Source organism: Ailuropoda melanoleuca, chromosome 18 (assembly GCF_002007445.2).
Source record: "Ailuropoda melanoleuca isolate Jingjing chromosome 18, ASM200744v2, whole genome shotgun sequence".
Classification (NCBI taxonomy): domain Eukaryota; kingdom Metazoa; phylum Chordata; class Mammalia; order Carnivora; family Ursidae; genus Ailuropoda; species Ailuropoda melanoleuca.
In genome coordinates, this window is record NC_048235.1 from 20,153,916 (window position 1) to 20,175,541 (window position 21,626).

General features: G+C 33.5%; 1 protein-coding gene across 2 annotated transcripts in view; it reads right to left on the bottom strand.

Annotated features, from left to right (window-relative positions):
- The window catches only part of TUSC3 (tumor suppressor candidate 3), a 185,963-nt gene that overhangs the window by 18,041 nt on the left and 146,296 nt on the right, over positions 1 to 21,626 (bottom strand). For both annotated transcript variants that reach the window (XM_034647488.1, XM_034647489.1), the window contains exon 7: positions 12,046 to 12,109. In XM_034647488.1, coding sequence (XP_034503379.1) covers positions 12,046 to 12,109 — 64 coding nt within the window. The remainder of the gene's footprint in view (positions 1 to 12,045; positions 12,110 to 21,626) is intronic.

Below are 21,626 nucleotides of genomic sequence, written 5' to 3' on the forward strand. Positions count from 1 at the left end.
CTTATCTTTTTGATAACAGACTTAAATTATAAGAGTGGGGTGATATCTCATGGTGGCATTGATTCGCATTTCCCTGATGATTAGTGATATGGAGGATTTTTTAATTTATCTGTTGACTATTTGCATATCTTCTTTGGAAAATTGGCTATTTAGCTCCTCTGCCCATTTTTTAATCAAGTTATTTTTTTGTAATTGAGTTGTATGAGTTCTTAATGTATTTTGGATATTACCCCCTTAACTGATACATGGAGTTGGCAAAAATTTTCTTGCATTCTGTAGGTTGCCTTTTCATGTTGTTTCTTTGGCTTTGCAGAGCCTTTAATTTGGTGTAGTCCCATTTTTTTTTCTTTTGTTGTCATGTTTTCGGTGACATATCCAAAAAATCATTGCCATCGAGAACAGTGTCAATGAGCTTCTTCCTTGTGTTTTCTCCTATGAGTTTTAGAGTACTAGGTCTTTTGTTTAAGTCATTTTGGTTCACTTTTGTGAGTGGCACAAGATAGGGGTCCAATTTCATTCTTCTGCATGTGCTTATTCATTTTCTCAACACTCTTTATTGAAGAGAGCATATTTTCCCCACTGAGTGTTCTTGGATTCCTTGTCAAACACTAGTTGTATATGCAGGAGTTTAATTTTGGGCTATCTATTTGATTTCCTTGGTCTCTGGGTCTGTTTTGGTGCCAGTACAATACTGTTTTTATTACTCTAGCTTTGACCAGTTGTTTGAAATCTGGAAGCATAATACTTCTGGCTTTGTTCTTTTACCTTAGGACTGCTTTAGCTGTTTGGAGCCTTTTATGGTTCAGTACAAATTTTAGGATTGTTTCTCCTATTTCTGTAAAGAATGCCTTTACATTTTGATGAGGATTGCATTGAATCTTTAGATAGCTTTGGGAAGTATAGACATTTTAACAATAGTCTTTGGATCCATGAACATGGAATGTATTTACATTTGTGTTTTGATTTCTTTCAGCAAAGTCTTGTAGTTTTGGTGTACAGATTTATCATGTCCTTGGTTAAATTTATTCTTAAGATTTTTTTTAATTTTGATATTGTAAATTGGATGGTTTTTTTCTTTTTCAGGTGTTTCATCATTAAAGAAATGCAACTCATTTCTGCAAGTTGATTTTGTATCCTGCAACTTTACAGAAATTGTTGATTAGTTTCAACAGTTTTTTGGTTCAGAGTTTGGGATTCTCTCTATTGATACTGATATAGATATATATAAGCTCATATCATCTGCAAGTAGCAACAAATTACTTCTTTCTTTCCAATTTAGATGCCTTCTATTTCTTTGTGTTGATTGCTCTAGCTGGGACTTCCAGTAGAGTACAGAATTTGAGTGGTGAGAGTGGACATCCTTGTCTTGTTCCTGATCTTAGAGGAAAAGCTTTCAGTTTTTTTCCCACTGAATACAATGTTAGCGGAGCACTTGGGTGGCTCAGTCGGTTAGGTGTCTGCCTTCAGCTCAGGTCATGATCTCAGGGTCCTGGGAATGAGTCCCACATCGGGCTCCCTGCTCAGCAGGGAGTCTGCTTCTCCCTCTGCCTCTCCCTCTCCAAACTTCTGCGTGCGCGCTCTCTCTCTCAAATAAATAAAATCTTTAAAAAAAATACAAGGTCAGCTATGGGTTTCTTGTATATGGCTTTCATTATGCTGTGGATGTTCTGACTATACCTAATCCATTAAGGATTTTTTTATCACGAAAGGATGTCGCATTTTGTCAAATCTTTTTCTGCATCTATTGAGATGAACATGTGATTTCTATCTTTCATTTCAATGATGTTATGTATTACATTTATTGATTTGCATGTCGAACCATCCTTGAATTCTAGGTTACGGTGTATAATTCTTTTTAAGTCCCACTCAGTTATGGTGTATAATTCTTTTTAAGTGTTCTTGAATTTGGTTTACTGATAGTCTGTTGACAAATTTTTGTGTTTGTAGTACCAGGGATATTAGTCTATAGTTTTGTTGTCGTGTCCTTATTCAGTTTTAGTATCGGTGTAATGCTGGCCTCATAGAATGAATCTGGAAGTGTCCCGTATTCCTCAATTTTTTGGTGGAATTGAGAAGGATTGGTGTTAATTCTTATTTAAGTGTTAGGTACACTTCTCCAGTGAAGCCACTTGGTTCTGGGGTTTTCTGTGTTGGGAGGTTTTTGATTACAGATAGAATATTTTTACTCATATTTGATCTGTTCATATTTTCTATTTTTTCCTGATTCACTGTTGGCAAATTGTGTTTCTATGAATGTATTCATTTCTTCTAAATGATGTAATTTTTGGCATATAATTATTCACAGAAATCTGTTATGATCCTACATATTTCTCAAGTATCAGTTCTAATATCTCCACTTTTACTTCTAATTTTGAGTCTTCTTTTTTTCTTGGTTTAGCTAAAGGTTTGTCAATTTTGTATCTTTTTGAAGAATCAGCTCTTAGTTTCATCCATCCATTCTATTGATTTTCTGGTCTTTATTTCATTTAGTTCTACTTTGTACTCATTTCCTTTCTTCTGTTAACTTTGGGCTTAATTTGTTGTCCTTTCTTTAGTTCTTTGAGATGTAAAGTTAGGTTGATTACTTGAGATTATCATTTTTCAATATATGCATTTATTGCTATAAAACTTTCCTCTCAGAACTGCTTTTGTTGTATCCTGTTAGTTTGGTATGTTGTATTTCCATTTTCATTTGTTTGAAGATATTATTTATTTATTTATTTATTTATTTATTTTTGACCTATTGGTTGTTTAGAGATACGTTGTTTAGTTTCCATGTATTTGTAGATTTCCTAGATTTCCTCTTATTGATTTATAGTTTCATACCATTGTGGTCAGAAAGGATAGTTGGTATGATTACAGTCTTCTTAAATTTGCTAATATGTGCTGTGGGTCTTACCAAATCATTTATCCTGGAGAATGTTCCATATGCACTTAACAAGAGAATGTGTTTTATGCTATTGGATGGAATGTCCTACATCCATTTGTTCTAAAGTGTGGTCCGATTCTATCTGGATAGGTCTAGAAATTGCTGACACTGTGTTACTGAAATTCCCTACTCTTACTGCATTGTGTTCTATTTCTCTATTGAGATGTTATTATTTGATGAACATATTTTGCTGCTCTGATATGTCTGGTGCATATATATTTACATTTGTTATCTCTTCTTGATGTATTGACCCGTTTATCATTATATAATGACCTACTTTGTCTTTTGTTAACATTTTTGGCTTGAAGTCTGTTTTGCCCAACCTAAGTATAGCTAATCCCACTTTCTTTTGGTTTACACTTGCTTAGAATATCCTCTTCCATTTCTTTATATTGAGCCCACGTGTATGTTTAGAGCTGAAATGTCCCCAACAGGCAGCATATATTTGGGTCTTGCTTTTTAAAAAATCCATTCAGCTAGTCTGTGCCCCTTCTGATTGGTGATTTCAATCCATTTACATTTAGCATGATTAGTGATATATAAGGATTTAATACTGCCATCTTATCTTTTGTCTTCTGGATGTTTGTATCTCCAATGTTTCTTTTCCCCCGTTTCTTTGTAAATTTGTGGTTTTCCATAGTAATTTGTTCAGTCTCCCCCGATATCCTCCCCCATTTTTGGTTTCCTGTCTCTAGATTTTTAACCTGTGGTTATCATGAAGCTTAGATAAAACATCTCCCATAAGCTGCTATCAGCAGGGAAAAAAAAAAAAAACAACCTTTTTTTTTGCTTGATTTACCAATAAAGTTCTACCCTTTCACTCCTCACCTTTTTGTTTTTGATGTCACATCTTTTTATGTTGTGAATTCCTTAACAAATTGCAGTAGCTATAATTATTTTTAATGTTCTTTCCTTTAAACTTTATATTAAGTGGTTAACACATTCTAATAAGTTACAGTTCTATCACCTTTATCAGAGTTTTGTGGACTTTCATTTTTTTTTCTGTGTCTCTAATTAGCATCTTTTTATTTCAAGTTGAAAAACTCCTTTCAGAATTATTTACAAGACAGGTATGGTGGTGTTGAGTTTCTTCAGCCTTTATTTCTCATTCATATTTGAAGGATAATTTTATGAGATAAAAGTATTCTTGACTGGTAATTTTAATCTTTCAATACTTTGGATATGTCGTTCACTCTCTTCTGGCCTATAGAGTTTCTGCTGAGAAATCCATTGATAGCTTAATGGGGGTTCCTTTCTAGGTTATTTTCCTTTTTTCCTTGGCTGCCTTTAAGATTATTTCTTTATAATTGATTTTCAACAGTTTCTTGGAGATCTTTTTGCATTGAGATAATAAGGTGGTCCCCTAACTTAGTAGACTTACATGTCTAGTTTCTTTCCCAGGTTTCGGAAGTTCTCAGCTATTACTACTTTAAATAAACTCTGTCTCCTTCGCCCTCTCTTCTCCTTGTGGTATACCAATTATTCTGATATTTGCTTGTCTGACAGAGCAATAACTCTTAAGGATTTCTTAACTTTTAAAAAATATTAGTTCCCTCTTCTTCCAACTGAGTCATTTCTAAATTCCTATTCCCCAACTTGCTTATTTTTTCTTCCACCTGATGTGCCCTATTTTGTATGCTTTCTAATGTATTCTTTATCTCATTTATTAAGTTTCTCAGCTCCAGAATTTGTTTCATTCTTTTTTAAAAATTTAGATCTCTGTATAAAGAACTCCTTCTATTCATTAATTTTATTCCTGAGTTCACTGAATTGCCAGAGTTTTCTTGTAGCTAATTAAATTTCTTCATTCTTATGAAGAAATTTTGAATTATCAGTTAGATTACAATATTCCATATGTTGAAGTTCAGTTGCTGGAGAATTACCCTTTTTGTGATATCATATTACTGTGATTTTTCACAGTGTCTAATGAAGTGTGCCTCTGCTGTCCCATTTGAAGGAGCACAGGCCTTTGTTTTCTTTGTTACCGTTCAACAGGCTGGCAGTTAGAAACCTTTACCTTGTTTTCCAGAAGGTGGTGCTACAGCACAAGTTTTTGGGCTTTCTTACTGGCGCTGGCTTTCACTGTTACCCTTAGGGGCAGGGCTGTAAAAAGAACTGGGTTTTTTTTGCTATTTAAAAACAAAACAAAACAAAACAAAACAAAACAAAACAAAACAAAACAAAACAAAAACCTGGTGGCAGACTCTGAGTAGGTATGGGCTTAGCATCTGGTGCTTTGGGAGTACCCTTGGGCCAGTAAGAGGATCCTCCGGTGCAGAAATCCCAGAGGTTCACAGGCTGACCTTCTGCTGAAATCTTGGAGCCTCCCCTGAGTCATGAAGTCCCCCCTCAGAGAGCTGGGTGTTGCTAGTCCCTGCAGCCTGTACTCCCAGGCCATCTGTCCCTCTCCACTTTCCTTTTCCACCTCTTCTGCAGGAGATGTTGCTGCCGTAGCTCGCCACCCTCCAAGCCTAGCAGGTGGCAGTGTTGCCCTGGGGCAGAAGGGCAACTTGGTGTATTTTACTCTTTTTTTCTCTGCCCTGTTTGCCAGCTTCTCCCATCAGGCTGGCTGGATCCCCAAAATATTCCATCTCCGGTGGGTGTACCATTTTTTCACTCTCCACATTACCTTTTCTGATGGCAGCAAGTGGGTATGGGGCAGGCTCACAGACTGCTTTTGGATCCAGCCCTCTCTGACATTTTATTCACCCACCACAGGAGGTACAGAGGGGTGTCCTGGTGTATTGAGCAGAGGTACTTTTGTTTGGTTACTGATGTCCAAGTACTTGTAAATCAAAAAGACAAAAGGAACAACTCATATTGTCATGATGCCGAGCTCATTCTTTTTTTTAAGTTGCTTTGTTATGCAGAGTTGTCATTTTAATGTGGCAAATTATTTATCTTTCCCTATGAATTTTGTGGTTGTTTCTCCCTTATGAAATTTGTACCCTTAAATCTTAAAAATATTCTCAGTATTTTTAAGTCAGGTAATGTAAGCTTTTCATGTCATTCAAAATGGCCTCTAGGCCATACATGATTTGTACCCTGATCCACAGCGTATACTTGTCTGCCCTTGTTTGCTCTTATTCTTGTCCTACTAGCTATTTTTCCAACAAGACTGCAATCTCTCTGCCTTCACATCTTTGTACTTGATATTCCCCTGCTTAATGCTCTTCTCCCAAATATCCACATACCTCATTTCCCTTTTAGTTTCTGCTCAAATGACATCTTATCAGAGAAGCCTCCTCTAGGAAAAAACTGTTTTCTTGTCCTTTCTCTGTAACACTGCTTTTGAAAAATATTTCACTTTTTCTTTTTAATTTACTTACTGTCTTTCTCCTGCCACTACAATGTTAACCCCTAAAAAGGCAGGAAATTTTTGTTCATCATCTCATCCACTGCCATTCAGTTCTTTGACACAGATATCCTCTTCCTCAGTTTACAAATAAGGAAAATGAAGCAGAGACGTCTGAATAATTTATAGAAAGCCACAAAACTAGTGACAGTTGCCAATCAAAAAACCATAAAAGAAATGAGGTAGGATGATATCACAGGGTTATAGTAAAATGATGAGAGGAGTAAAGGAACAAAATAGCTGGAAATGGAGGGAAAGATAATAAAGTTAACAGCAACTATCTTGAGGTAATAAGGTTGTGGGGTTTTGCTTTCTTTACCACATCCTACAGAGCAGCAGTTCGCAAAGTTTTTCTGTAAAGGCCTAGAAAGTACAGTTGACTTTGAAAAACACAGGTTTGAAGTGCTCAGGTCCACTTGTATGCAATTTTTTTTTTGTTACTGTAGTATAGTATTATAAATGTACTTTCTCTTTATGATTTTCTTAATATTTTCTTTGCTTTAGCTTTATCTGTAAGAAGTATATAATACATACAATTTGTAGTAAGTATATAATACATATATTACACAATATGTACTGATTATGTTATCAGTAAGACTTCCACATAACAGTAGGCTATTAATAAATTTTTGAGGAGTAAAAAGTATTATGTGGATTTCTAACTGTGTGTGTGGAGGGGTCAGCACTCCTAACACACTTTTCAAGGTTCAAGTATAAATACTTTGGTCTGTGCAAGCTGTATGATGTACAGTTACTACTCAACTCTGCTGTTGGAGTGCAAAGTAATCACAGACAACACAGAAATGAATAGGTGTGTCTATGTTCCAACAGAACTTTATTTACCTGAATAGTAGACTGGATTTGGCACTCATTGGTCCTAGTTTGTCAACTACTGTTACAGAGGATCCAAGGCAGTGCCAAAGGCACTATAAACTGTTATATCTGAGAGGAAGTTAGTTTTATTTACTTGAAAATAAACACAAGAACTTAGTAAATACACTGCATACAACCCCGAAGTAGGATTTTAAAGCAAAGGAATGACTAGTTATATGGCTGTGTATAACCCCAAGGTAAAATACTCTATTCAAAAGCAGTAGGGTCAAGAAACAAGTGTGCTCTGATCTTCAGAATATTTCCTGCAAACCTGAGTTTTCTAGGCTTTACCAAAAAAATAAGCTGTGAACCTACTTTAAACTTGATAGTTGTAATTAAGATGCATGAATTAAACTAAAATGGTTTTAAACTAGCCAACTTTCCCTCTCTTTTATTTAAAGATACCTTTTTAAATTCAGGCCTTTGAGTGTTGAGAATTATTATTTAACTTATTTAACTTGAGTTACAACATATCAATGAAAAAAAATTTTGGTTAAGAAAGGGCCTAATAAGACTTACCATTTGGGGAAAAAAATCACATCTGTAACATAAGTTTTAGGCAAAGTATTAAGAAAGAGGAAAAGCTAGATGATCATCTGTCAGATTTGATGAGTAGGGCTTCCTTTGCTGAGTAGAGGGTTGAATGACTCAGCACAGATTTGAGTTTCTATGTTTAACTCTGGAATAACAGCTGATTTTCTGCCATTAAATTGTGAGTGTAGCCATTATGGCTGTGTCTTATTGAAGAGTCCCAACATCAGAATAAGAGATGGAGCTATACAGTGGATGAATACGTTTCTGAGACTTTTTCTATTGTTCTGAATTTGCTAATGCCTATGCCTACACACACACACACACACACACACACACACACACACACACCCAGTCTACTTCTGTATTACTTTCACATTTGTATTGAGTAATGTCATAGCAATATATACTTACTGTGCACACCTGAGTTTCTCTGCTTAATCTGTCAACAACCTTTTACTGCTTAAAAAGTCAAAATATTGACATAACCCCACATAAAACAGAAGCTGCTACTTGTATAAATTATATACAGCACTCAGAGGCACTAAGCATCCTGCTGAACTACTAACAAATACACATGCACTACATTATGATCCATTCTCAGTTGTACGTGATGTTGTTTACTGTTGCTCCTCTGAAGAGAGAGAAGATTGTCAATTTAAAGATAAATGAGAACACATGTCAAAAAAAATGTTAGCATCTTATGGAAGACTTACAGAGATCTAAATCTAAAATTATCTTCAATTTGCATCCATCATTACTTTTTTTATGTAGTATGTTTTTCCTTGGATATAACATACTAAAACATTTGCTATCACAGATTAAAAACATATGCAAAGTAAAATAATATTCATTCATAATAAATGGAAAACAAATATATTTCTCATAGGAAAAGCAAATGTGATCTTTATAAGTGTGTGTGTGTGTGTATATAAATATTTTAAAATTATTGCTAATGTACCCTTTGTCTTTTATATAAGCACTTTTACTTCCAAAAGATGTTTATCTCATGTCATCATCTTGAGACCCTAGAACTTGACAGATGTGGAGAATGAAGGGGTAGATCAGAGTTTTAAAACAGTAAAAGCCAGTCCTAGAACTCATGTATCCTGTTTCTACCAGCACATATAGACCACATCTTGGTGAATTCAGATAAGGTTCAAATTTCTTGGCAAAGTATGGGAAGATTTTCATTATCCATCTAAAGTAAATGTTTATCAATCTTCTCTTCAGCATTTGTGAATATTCTCTCTCATTTTATGTTTTTGTATCTGCCAGACCTTCTAGAATATTCTCATTCATTCTCTGTCTGGGAAACTCCTTTTTCCACTGTATCAAAACCAGATGAAAGTCAGTGCAAGTTCTCTAGGCAGTGAGTTGCTCCTTCTTTTGCACTTCCAAGCATTCATTCTAACACTTATCACACTAAATTACAATTATTTTTCTATCAGTCCATCTTATTGTAAACAGCAAATATGTTTGCATCAGGTACTGAAACATAACTGAATGAAAAATAAGTAGCAATGAATTTTTACTGGAAAAAAATAAAAGGATTACATAAGTTATTCTTTCTTTACATATTCCATATTAAAATGTTGTGATATTTCTTCTTTCTCATATAGTTTTCTCTCATGAACTACTTAGGACTGTTTCTTTTTTTCCTAAACAAGGTACTGAGAGAATAAAACACTACTAATAGTGAGAAAAATCTTATTTTTAGTAAGTATGAATCTATAACCTATGACATCAAATGACTCCATCTGTTCTTAGGTTTTTTCCAACAAAATTTTGCATACAGCAATTGCATCTAATGATTTGGCTTACTAAATCAGAAGGAGAAAAGCAAAAAGCAGACATGTTCTCTTCAGATAAAGAAAAAGTGACCATCTGGAATTTACGTTTTGTTTTTTTTTTTGGTATAAATGAAAAAATACACATGCAAATTACAAAAAAAAATACATGGTAAGTTTTAAAAAGATCAGTAGACTCTGCCAAGTGGAAGTAAAATCAGAAATTATTACTTTGGTTACTTTTTAACTTTCACCAATAATTTTAATGAGTCCACCATTTTAAAAGACATTTTCTCTTTCACAGTTATCAGTACAACAAACAAAACAAACCAGGAGAATAAAGCAACAGTTAGTAACCTATTGGTAGCATAAAGAGAATAAGTACTTTTAAATCTGTTCTGTATTACTGTTAAAAATCTACATGGAAGACTTCATATTGCTTGTGAAATTTCTTTGCATCGTAAATCTCAGCTTGATGTCAATGAGCCATGAAATGAACCCCTGGAGAATTCCTGCCATACAATGATGGTCTCAACATAGCTTTTTGCTAGGTACTCCTGATGCGTTTCATAGACTAGCTGCTTTGAATAACGTACACAGCTAAAATGCCGTATCATGGACTGAAATAGGATAGAAAAGAAAATAAAAGCCTACAATATATAAATAAAAGTTGAAATATTGCCTGTAGTAGTTTTTTTTCCTACCAATGTGCTTCAACACAAATGTATTTTGCTTCATAAGTACATTTATATAATGGAGAAGTAAGTAAAGATTAAAGATGGTCTTCCTTTATTTTCCAGTAAGGGGAAGGAGATGTTCCAATACATAGATTCGGAAATACGTCATTTTGTCACCATGGAGTCTCTGATGTGCATAAAATATGAATCTCTTACCGTATTAAAGTTAGAAAAGAGAAACTTAGCACTTACTGATCAAGATCACTAAACTTGAAAATGCTAATTCAAATACTGCTATTTCCAATTTTAATCTATGAAACAAACGGCAGCAAAAACATACTCGTACTAGTAGCTTCTTAAGAAAGCACACAGGTAATTAAATACATGCAATCAAGAAATGGGCTGAAGATATGCACAACTGCACATATGCACACAAGTACGTGTAAAGGGTGGAAGAAATACAAATGTAGAACTGATGGAAAAAGAAAAGGGGGAAAAAAACCCAAAACAGCCTGTAGCGAGTACTTGATGTTTTTTGTGTGCTATATCATTTACTTCACACGGAAATGCCATGTGGTTACTTTGCTAATTGTGATTTTATAAATGAAGAAGTTTGTAAGCTTCTTGAGAAATGGAAGTGCTTTAAGCACTCCTGCCCCTTTCCTCCACCACTACAATTAACAGAAGACTCAGTCTATACCAACACCTGACGCACTGTCCAGAACATATTATGCAAATAAAATAGATTACTTAAAAAGCTGAAGGTAGAAATACATACTTGCTGGTGAATTAAAAAATGCACTGTTAAAGGTAAAGAAATACAAAAAACCTTAATGATATTAAAGATAGTCGTTGCCTTCCAGATTAAAATTAAAAACTTCAAGATGGCATGATTGACATTTATTCATGAAATCCCGTATCACAGACCATAATAACGTATATAAAACTTAATAGACCATGAAAAAGGTGAATTCTAGTTCTTCCTTCAACTTAAAGCAAGTCAATTAAATTTTGTGGGTTTTAAGTTTTCCTACCTATAAAATGAGATTTGGACCTAGATGAGTTCTAAGATTCCTTAAAGGTTTAAATAGCTCTGATTATATAAAATACTGAAAATTTGGTCTAGATTACTTCAGCTGAATATGAATTTTAGTAACCAGAAAAGTAATCAAATTTTATAAACAATTCTATAGGCACACTTTAAATCCTGATGATGACTCAATATGTTCAACATTATAAATTTAACCTTCAAAAATTTCTCAAGACACACAAACATTAGTGCTCCCCCAAGATACACTTGTTTACTCAAAGAGTAACTTTATTTCATTCTGAGAGTATTCAGAGTTTGGTTTTAATTAGACACTTTAACCTTACCTGTTTCCTATTCTATCCTGTACAGTATGGTCTCAAACCATACTGTACTCCCTTATCTGATTCATAACATTTATGTTCCAAAAAGACATGTTTAACCATCTTAAATCTCCCTCTTCTGACTTACCATAATGTTTAAGGGAACCAGTAGTAAGATAGATAGTATTTTAAAATTCTGCTTTTTATATTTTAGGACACTTTTTTTCTCCCTGTTAGGATCCTATAGGGTAAAACCACACAAAACTCCACAGAAAGATTTAAGCCAAAGATAAACAATGCAGAGCAAAAACTATACTCTGCAATTCAACAGTCAGTAAAAAAAGAGAAAATTATAGTCTGTTAATGACTCAGAATAAAAAGAAAATTAAATAGTAAGAAATAATTAGCATAGAAACTAGAAAGTAACATAAAGTTTAACATTTAATGTCTTTTAAAAATCTTAATAATTGTTATAAAAAAAGTCAGTTTGATAGCATGCAACTTTCGTCCTTTTTAATCCATCAGTATTTTAAAGGATACTTAGTACCAGAATAATGTGTGACTCTGCCACGAATTGAGCTTGGCTGCTTCCGTGAATGTAGCTCTACAAAACAAGACAAAGAAGCAAAAATTACAATCTAGAGAAGAGCAGATCTTTTTGTAAGTTTTTTTTTTTTTGATATTTTTAATTTTATACCGTGAAGGGAAATAATAGAAAAATCTAAACTCCTATTTATAATTCTTTTGCCTAACACAATTAACTAGAAATAACAAATGAATATGTTGGTTGATATTACCGTAATTTGTAGAAAGCAACTTAATATCAAAAGAAAATTTAATATAACTCGTTAAAAGGTTCACCACAAACACAAGCATACAATGTAATGATTATTCCACAGTTACTGTAAGATGTAAGACACAAATTAGGGCAACCAAGTTTATGTTTAAGGAAACAAATGACCTACCAAATATTAAATTGCTCTTTTCCACATTATCAGAGTTTTAAAATAAGAAGACAGCTTTATAAATTCATTCCATTAGAGCAACTGGCCTTTTAAAAAAAATTAAAACTGTTTTACCACACTGAGAAATGTACAGTTTTCCATACCTAGTAAGAACTATTAAGAGTTGATGCCAATCAATTACAGAAAATATGACACAAATCTCCATCTAGGATATTTTACTGCTTAAAAAACTGACTCCCATTATTTCTGCTGTTAAGGTCTTATGAAAATTAACTGCTATGCAGTTGCTTTAAATACAAATCCTCTTCTAGGTTTTCTGATTATCAAAAAAAAAGTTTGGAGAAAAAATAACATCTATAATATAAATCAATGTCCTCAATTTTACACCACATTTGAAACATAATTATCACTTGGTCCTCTCAAAATCTTTTATTTTTATTTTTGACAATAAATACAGATGAAAGCATACCTAAACTATGCTCTTATGAAGAGTAACTAGGAATCAGAAAATTATTCCTTCTTGGCCTTGATCTTGGACATGTCACCAAATTTTTCAGAAACTCAATATCCCTTCACCTATAAAAAATCAGGACCTGAATTAGGTGATTTCTGTGATCTTCTTGAAGTATGTAAGTCTTCTGTGTTTTGTCATAAATTGTGTCTTGGTATTTTCATTAAAGGCTGTTTTTTCTACTTTGACCTAAACGGTCTTTGTTTCCATCTCTAATATCAGTAAGTCATAGGGCAGCTGTTTTCTTTTGACTCTATCCATTTAAATATACTTATATGGACATAAGCATAGCTTTGAAAATCATACCTTAGCTGCCAGCTGATCATTTAAGGTTTTTAACATTACTAATGAAATGACAGCAGTGAAATTAGAAAAAACAAAAACAAAACACAAAAGAGCAAAACAAATACAAACACCATAAGCTATGTTTGGCATCCTTCAAGTCTAATTACAAACTAAGACCCTCAAAACTAAGAAACAAAGTCTTTACTATTCTAAATGTAACAGCAAGGATAATAAATACAAGCCTACTGAGTGCTAATACTGAGAGCTACCATTTGTCAAGCACTTATTTTGTGGAGGACAGTTAAAACTTTTACACACAGTACCTCATTTAATTCTAATGAACATGCAAGAAAGGTATTTTTACTACAGCCATTTTATAGATCAGGTAACTGAGGCTTAAAAGAGGTGAAGAAACTGGCCCATCTAGTACCTGTCAATTCTTGGACTTGAAGTTGGTCTGTTTGATTTCAGATCCTGAGCGCTTATTCACTATACTATTTGCTGGACATCTGACCAGATGTTTTGTATGCTGGCCCACTGTCTCTTATTAACAACCACATAAAATAGTTATTATCTTGTTATCTTCCAAATGAGAAAACCGAGATTTAGAGAAATTAACTTGCTTAAGATCGCACAACTAGTAATTGGTGGAATTTGGACTGAATCCTGGGTCTGATGACCTCAGGTCCATGTCTTTCCTGGCATACAGTAACTTATTAAAACAAAATCAAGGGAAACATTTTGTAAGAGCTTTATCTGGCAATCACGTAATTAACTGTTGACTGTTAAAGTAAATAAAATTACTATTTATATAACTGACTAAAATATTTGAATATGACAATACTGGATAATATGCTCAGATTTATAGAACTACTGCAAGGTAGTTTGCCTATGTAAGAATAATAAATTTAGAGAAGCACAAACATAAGATATTGTATAGATGAGTGGTTTCAAAACATTTGTGTTTATATAAAAATCTTCTGTGGTGAATGTCATCAATAGCGTTTTATGTTTCAATCCTATGTTCATATTTCAGTCTTACATTATCTGAAGAATCTGCTACAAGTGATCACTCTCTTGTTTTTGTAATATTTTATTGACTTCTGGGCTGCCACTTTATTTTTCACAAAAATTGGAGTATAATCGAAACACACAAAGTTCTATTAGCTTCAGGTATACAACACCAATTTGACAATTTCTGTACATTACTCAAAGTTCACCAAGTACAGTCACCATCTGTCACCATAAAACATTAATACAATATTATGACTACACTGCTCATGCTGTGCTTTTCATCTCTATTAGTTATTTTATACCTGAGAGTTTGTACCCCTTAATTCCCTTATCTATTTCATCCATCTCCCTCCTGACCTCAATCTGGCAGCCACCAGTTCCCTATATTTAGGAGACTGTTTCTGTTTTTTGATTCCACATATGTGAAATCAACGTATTTATCTTCCCTGACTCATTACAATTAGCATAATACCCTACAGGTCCATCCATATAGGTGCACATGGTTTAAAAAAAAAAAACTCATTATTTTTTTATGGCTGAGTAATATTCCACTGCCTGTGTCTGTGTACAGACACCACATCCACTTTTTTTTTCTTTTTTCAAACAAATATATTTTTATTGTGGCAAAAAACATGTAATGTAAAATTAACCATCTTAATCTTTTTTTCACTCTCATGATGGTAAGGGTATTCTTAATCCACTTCACCAATTTCACCCATACCCCCCCCCCCCATTTTCCCTCTGGTAACCATTGGTCCGTGCTCTATAGTTAATAGTCTGTCTTTTGGTTTGTCTCTTTTTCCCTTTGTTCCTTTGTTTTGTTTCTTAAATTCCATACCAGCGAAATGATAGGGTATTTATCTTTCTCTAATAGCGTTATTTCACCTAGCCCTATACTATCTATGTCCAACTGTGTTGTTGCAAATGGCAAGATTTCATTCACTTTATAAATGAGTGATATCCCATTGTGTATATATACCACCTCTTCTTTATCATTTCATCTTTTGATGGACACATGGGCTGCTTCTATAATTTGGCTTTTATAAATAATGATGCAGTAAACCCAGGGGTGTATATATCTTTTCGAATTAAGTGTTTTTGTATTCTTCGGGTACTCAGTAGAAGAATTACTGGATCATATGGTAATTCTGTTTTTCCTTTTTTGAAAAATATTCATACTCTTTCCTGCAGTGGCTGTACCAGTTTGCATTCCCACCAACTGTACAAGAGAGTTCCTTTTTCTCCACATCCTTATCAATAATTGTTTCCTGTGTTGTTGATTTTAGCTTTCTGACAGGTGTGGAGTGATATTTCATTGGAGTGTTTATTTGTATTTCCACGGTGATGAGTGATTTTGAGCTTCTTTTCATGTGTCTGTTGGCCATATAGATGTGTTCTTTGAAGAAATGTGTGTTTGTGTCTTCTTTTTAACTGGATTATTTGGTTTTTTGGGTGCTGAGATGTGTAAGTTCCTTATATATTTTTCCTTATATACAAGAAAAAAAATTTTTTTTGGATACTCACACTTTGCTGGATATATCATATGCAAATATCTTCTCCCACTCAGTAGGTTGTGTTTTAGTTTTGTTGATTAGTCCTTTTGCTTGCAGAAGCTTTTTATTTTGATGAAGTCTCAATAGTTTATTCTTGATTTTGCTTCCCTTGCCCCAGGAGACATATCTAGAAAAATGTTGCTACTGCCAATGTCAGAGAAATTACTGCTTTTGCTATCCTCTAGGATTTTTATGGTATCAGATCTCACATTTAAGCCTTAATCCATTTTGCCTTTATTTTTGTGTGTAGTATAAGAAACTGGTCCAGTTTCATTGTTTTGCATGTAGCTGTCCAGTTTTCCCAGTACCATTTGTTGAAGAGACTTTTTCTCATTGAATATTCTTGCCTCTTTATCATAATTGACCATATAGTTATAGGCTTATTTCTGGGCTCTCTATTCTGTTTCCATTGATCTATGTGTCTATTTTTGTGCCAGTACCATACTGTTTTGATTACTACAGCTTTATAGTACATCTTGAAATCTGGGATTATGATCCAGCTTTGCTCTTATTTATCAACTTTGCTTTGCTATAAAGGGATTTTTGTGGTTCCACATGAATGTTAGCATTATTTTTCTATTCCTGTGAAAAGTACCGTTGGCATTTTGATATGAATTGCATTAAATCTGTAGATTACTTTGGGTAGTATGGACATTTTAATATTAATTCTTCCAATCCATGAACATGGTATATTTTCCCATTTGTTTGTGTCATCTTTAATTTCTTATATCAGCGTTTTATAGTTTTGGCAGTGTAGGTCTTCTGCCTCCTTGGCTAAATTTATTCCCAGGTATTTTATTCTCTTTGGTGCAATTGTAAATGGGATTGTTTCCTAATTTCTCTTCCTACTAGTTTATTTTTAGTATATAGAAATTCAGCAGAGTTCTGTATATTGATTTTGTGTGCTGCAGCTGTACTGACTTCGTTTATCAGTTCTAGTAGGTTTCTGGCAAAGTCTTTATGATATTTCATATATAGTATCATGTTATCTGCAAATAGTGATGGTTTTACTTTTTCCTTACCAATCTGACTGTCTTTTATTTCTTGTCTGACTGCCGTGGCTAAGATTTCAGTACTATGTTGAATAAAAATGTTGAGAGGGGACATCTCTTTCTTGTGATTTCAGTTTTTCACCATTGAGTATGATGTCAGCTGTGGATTTTCCATATATGGCCTTTATTGAGTCATATCCCCTCTAAACTCATTTCGTTGAGAGTTTTTATCATGAACACATGTTTGTCAAATGCTTTTCTACATCAACTGAGATAATCATGTGGTTTTCATTCTTTCTATTGTAAGTGTGTTTCACAATGATTAATTTATGAGTATTGAACTGCCCTTGCATCCCTGGGTTAAATCCCACTTGACTGTAATAACCAATCTTTTTAATGTATGGTTGAATTTAATTTAATACTTTGTTGCAAGATTTTTGCATCTAGGATGCCACTCTTGATTTTTCTACTTTGTTGCCTCCCCTTCCTCATGCTCCCTGGCTGTTCCATCTCCTTATCCTAAATAATTTTTGGAGTATCTCAGAGCTCCATCGACTGTAGTTTGTTCTCTATACTCAACCTTCCCTGGTGTTCTTATCTAATCCAATGTCTTAATAACTGTCATTTTTATACTGATGATCCCTACATTTATATCTCCAAGCTCAGTACATCAGACTTTGTATATATCCATCTTTACTTGACAGTCTAATAGTTTTCACTAATATACTCCACTTGAAAGTCTAAAACTTAATGGTCCAAACCACAGTTTTGATTCTATCTCAGAATTGGCAACATATTTTTTCCAGTTATTTATGCCAAAGCCTTGGAATCATCTTAGTCTGTTCTTCTGTCCTCCCTCCTTCTCTTACTCTCTCTCTAACCATTCAGGAAATACCATTGACTCTACTTTCAAAATCCATTCCAAATTCAACCAGTTATAATTACTTCCAGGAAGCACTGGCAAAAGTGCCCACGAGGGGTGCCTGGGTGACGCAGTTAAGTGTTCAACTCTTGATTTCAGCTCAAGTCATGATCTCAGGGTTGTGCAACTAAGTCAGGCTCCATGCTCAGCGGGGAGACTGCTTCTTTCTTTCTCTCCCTCTGCCCCTCCCCTGGCTCACACTCTCTCCCTCTAAAATAAATAAATCTTTAAAAAACAAAACAAAACAAAAAATGAGTGCTCAACGATAAAGACCAAGATTTACTGTCTGGTCTAAGCAGTCACCATCTCTTGCCTAGATTATTGCAATATCCTCCTTTCTTCCCCCTGCCTCTGCCTTAAAGTCTATTTGTCAGCCAGATTAATCCTGCTAAACTAATGAGAATCTATCATTACCCTACTCAGAATCTTTCAATTCTTAAATGTGTGAGAAAAATATTATAATCTATTATCTGCTTCTAATCACAATTCCAAAGAATCTATATATCTCTAGTTAAAAAATACAGCTAGACTAAAAAGAATCTAAAGTTGGTCCTTAGAGACTTAATTCACTGTATTTGATCTATAATACTTGTGGGCTTAACTTCTTGTATACATGAGGCAGTACAGAATAAAGGCTTGGAGACAGTCCTGAATCTGCTACTTGCTAGCTGTGTTATCCTGAACAAATTACTTAACTTCACATATTTAATAAGACTAGGAAGATATTCCTCAAAATATTGTCCTGAAAATTAAGATAATATCATGGTAAGTAATTAACACAGCATCTGGCTTTCTTTGTGGTACATAATCAAAAATAATCAAGGACAAATCATTTTAAAGTCTCTATTCTAAACTATTTGTATCTTTTAAACATTAGGTAAACATGCTTAAATACCATTCAGAAATTATTTTATTTACATAGGTAAATTTAGTGTGTTAAATGATATTTTTTAAAAAATGACAGGAACCTGTACTAACATCTGACTTTTATCCATCTCTTCAGTCATTGAAATCACTTTAAGACCAGATACCCCGAAAGACTTCAGGATTTAATAAAGTAGAATTCATTTGATAAATTTTTACTGAGCAATTTTTATGTACCAGGTATTAATTTAGGCAATGAGGACCCAGCATAACAAAACAGAAAACAATCTCCCCCCCAAAACTATGTTTTCAGGACTTACACGTTCAAACTGTGAGAACATTATTTGTCTACCAAAGTAAACAGAAGATTGCTGGCAAACACTAAAAGCTGTAAGAGCAAACACAAGAATACAATCACAAATAATAAAGAAATATACAAGCACAAACATTCCAAAGGCATGGGCAGTGACCTTAGAAATAGTTATCTTTAATTTATGAGGCCACCTAGAGCAATGACTTAATCCAATTAAAAATGAACTATGGTGCTTGATTTTTAACATGGTCTTAAGATGTTGTATTTAATGCACACACTTTGAAAATCCTTTGAAAGAAACATCAAATAATAAATTCCTTTGTAGCTTTAGCATGATTAATCTTTTCCCTGATTTTTACCAATTCTGATAAAGGAAGTATTAGTAACTAATGGAAATTTCATCCTAATTATATAAGCACAACACATTTACAAAATGATGAATGGACAAGAAGGAAATCCGCATGGTCTTAGATACTCGATACACATCTGTTTTTTCCATGGAGATGAAATGTTTTAACAAACCATAAATATAAATATTCTTCCCTTAACCAGTCCATCAAACACTTATTTAAAGATCATCTAAGTCAAAATCAAATGAAAGACTGGGTCATAAAAATTATTTTAGCAGAAAGTTCATTACCATAATATCACCTACAGACCAATTTTAAGAAGAAAAATTAGAGAATTTGAATTTTGCATAGCATAATATAAGTAAATAATATCTATGAATAACACTTTTCTCTTAATTTCAAGTAACATACTTGAAAATAAAAATCAGTATGTTTTGTTTAATATAATGGTTCTACCACCTCTTTTAGAAGAGGTTCAGAAAAGGAAATAGAAATTAAGTTAAATATAGGTCAGTAGATAAAAGGAACTTCATTCCATTTAACTTAATCCTAAATTCTTGGGAAAATGGTATCTGTCATTCTGCTCTGCTTTTTCAATATTGTTTTAAAATTGTGTTGGTACTGGGCAATCATTAAGGGGTCCTTTTATACACTTAAATATTCTGAAAATAACTGGTTAGTGTGGACCAACAGTTTGTTGTCTGAGAATGAAGCTACTGTAATGAAAAGTACACTGTACTTAGAGTCAGGAGTCTTGGTTTCTAGTGCTGATAAACTCCATTCAATTTAAGAAACAAGTTGTTAATCTCAGTCAATTCAATCATTTGGGTCTCAAGTTTCCTCATCTGAAAAGAAAGACACTAAAATTGATTATATCAAGAAAACAGGATAGTATGGTAGTTTGTAAAATACATTTCAATCCAAATGCCTGAGTTGGAGTTCCTATTCTGGATCTGCCACAAATGTGACCTTGAGTACAATTACTCTAAGCCTCAAATTGTTCAACTGGAAACAACTATTTCCAGTTGAAAAACACAAAATCTGAGAAGTGAATTAGCTAATACATGTGAAATACTTAGTACCAGGTCTAAAACCCAGTAAGTAGTCAATAAGTGTTATCATTATTATTACCAATTCAAATGAATTTCAACATTTTACTTAGGTATGTGACTCACAGATGAACTACTGGCCACTGATTCTATGTCTATTGGTAGTCAATTAGCAGTAGATTATGTCTGGGTTAAATTCTCCCTGTCAGTGAATAATTATTTTTTAATCTTCCAAGCTGATATTAAAATTACCTGCCTTGGAGCAAAAGCATGATCTAAATAACCAACCTGATGAAACTGAACAAAGACTGTTGCAGTTCAATGGGCTTTGGAGCAAAACCAAATATTATAGTTCATATAGTTAATATTATAGTTAATGTTTGGTTTTGCTCCAGAGCCCACTGAACTGCAACAGTCTTTGTATTTCATATGTATTTAGCAGAATACAAGAAGTCGCTCGCTAACCTATATAAGCCAGGAAATAACTCTTTTGAAGACAATAATGCATAGGATTCGAATTAGTTGTTTCTCCCTTATTCATAGACAAAATATATATCTATCTGCTTTGGCATAAGTGCCTTGTTGGGGGGAAAAAAAACCAAAAGTGTACTTAAACCAACCCCAGAAAAATAAAAGTAGTTTTGAATTTTAATCATTTTAAAAATATAACTTATTTTTTAAAAAATCGTTTATTCTTGGTGTGTTCACCAAGAAAATGGCAAATGCAGGAAGTGAAGATTGGAGATTGTTGAGTCTTAACCCAAATAGCAATCTGTCTCAGTTCAAGGTCAACTCTACAAAATTGCTTTTGGTCCCATCTTTCATTTTAAAATACATTGTTGCATAATGAACCAAAATCTTGTCAACTGCTAGAAGAAACACTGCTGGGATTCTCTTTCAGCAACTACGTAAATTTTTTCTGTCCAATTCTTTCATGTATTTTGACTCAAATGACATGTAAACTTCCTTTCTGTCCACTTTCTTTCCCCCTTTTTGTAAATATTGCAAAAACTATGTGAATCCTGTTAGCCTTTTTCAGTCCCTTAGTCCTAGTACAAGGACAACAGACACATAAAATTTAAGACAATCTTTTAAGTGATGGACTCTCAATTGCCTAGTATAGATTCTTAACTCTCTGCAAAAGAAGTATTGCATTAGCAAAAAAATGAAACACAATTTATTATCAACATAAAAAAAAGCAGAATGAAAAGCTGTATTTTCTCTGACAGCACTTCCAAGAAGTCAAAAAAATTACCTCACTACTTTTAAATTTTTGTCTTTGAAATTAATCTTGGCTATTTAA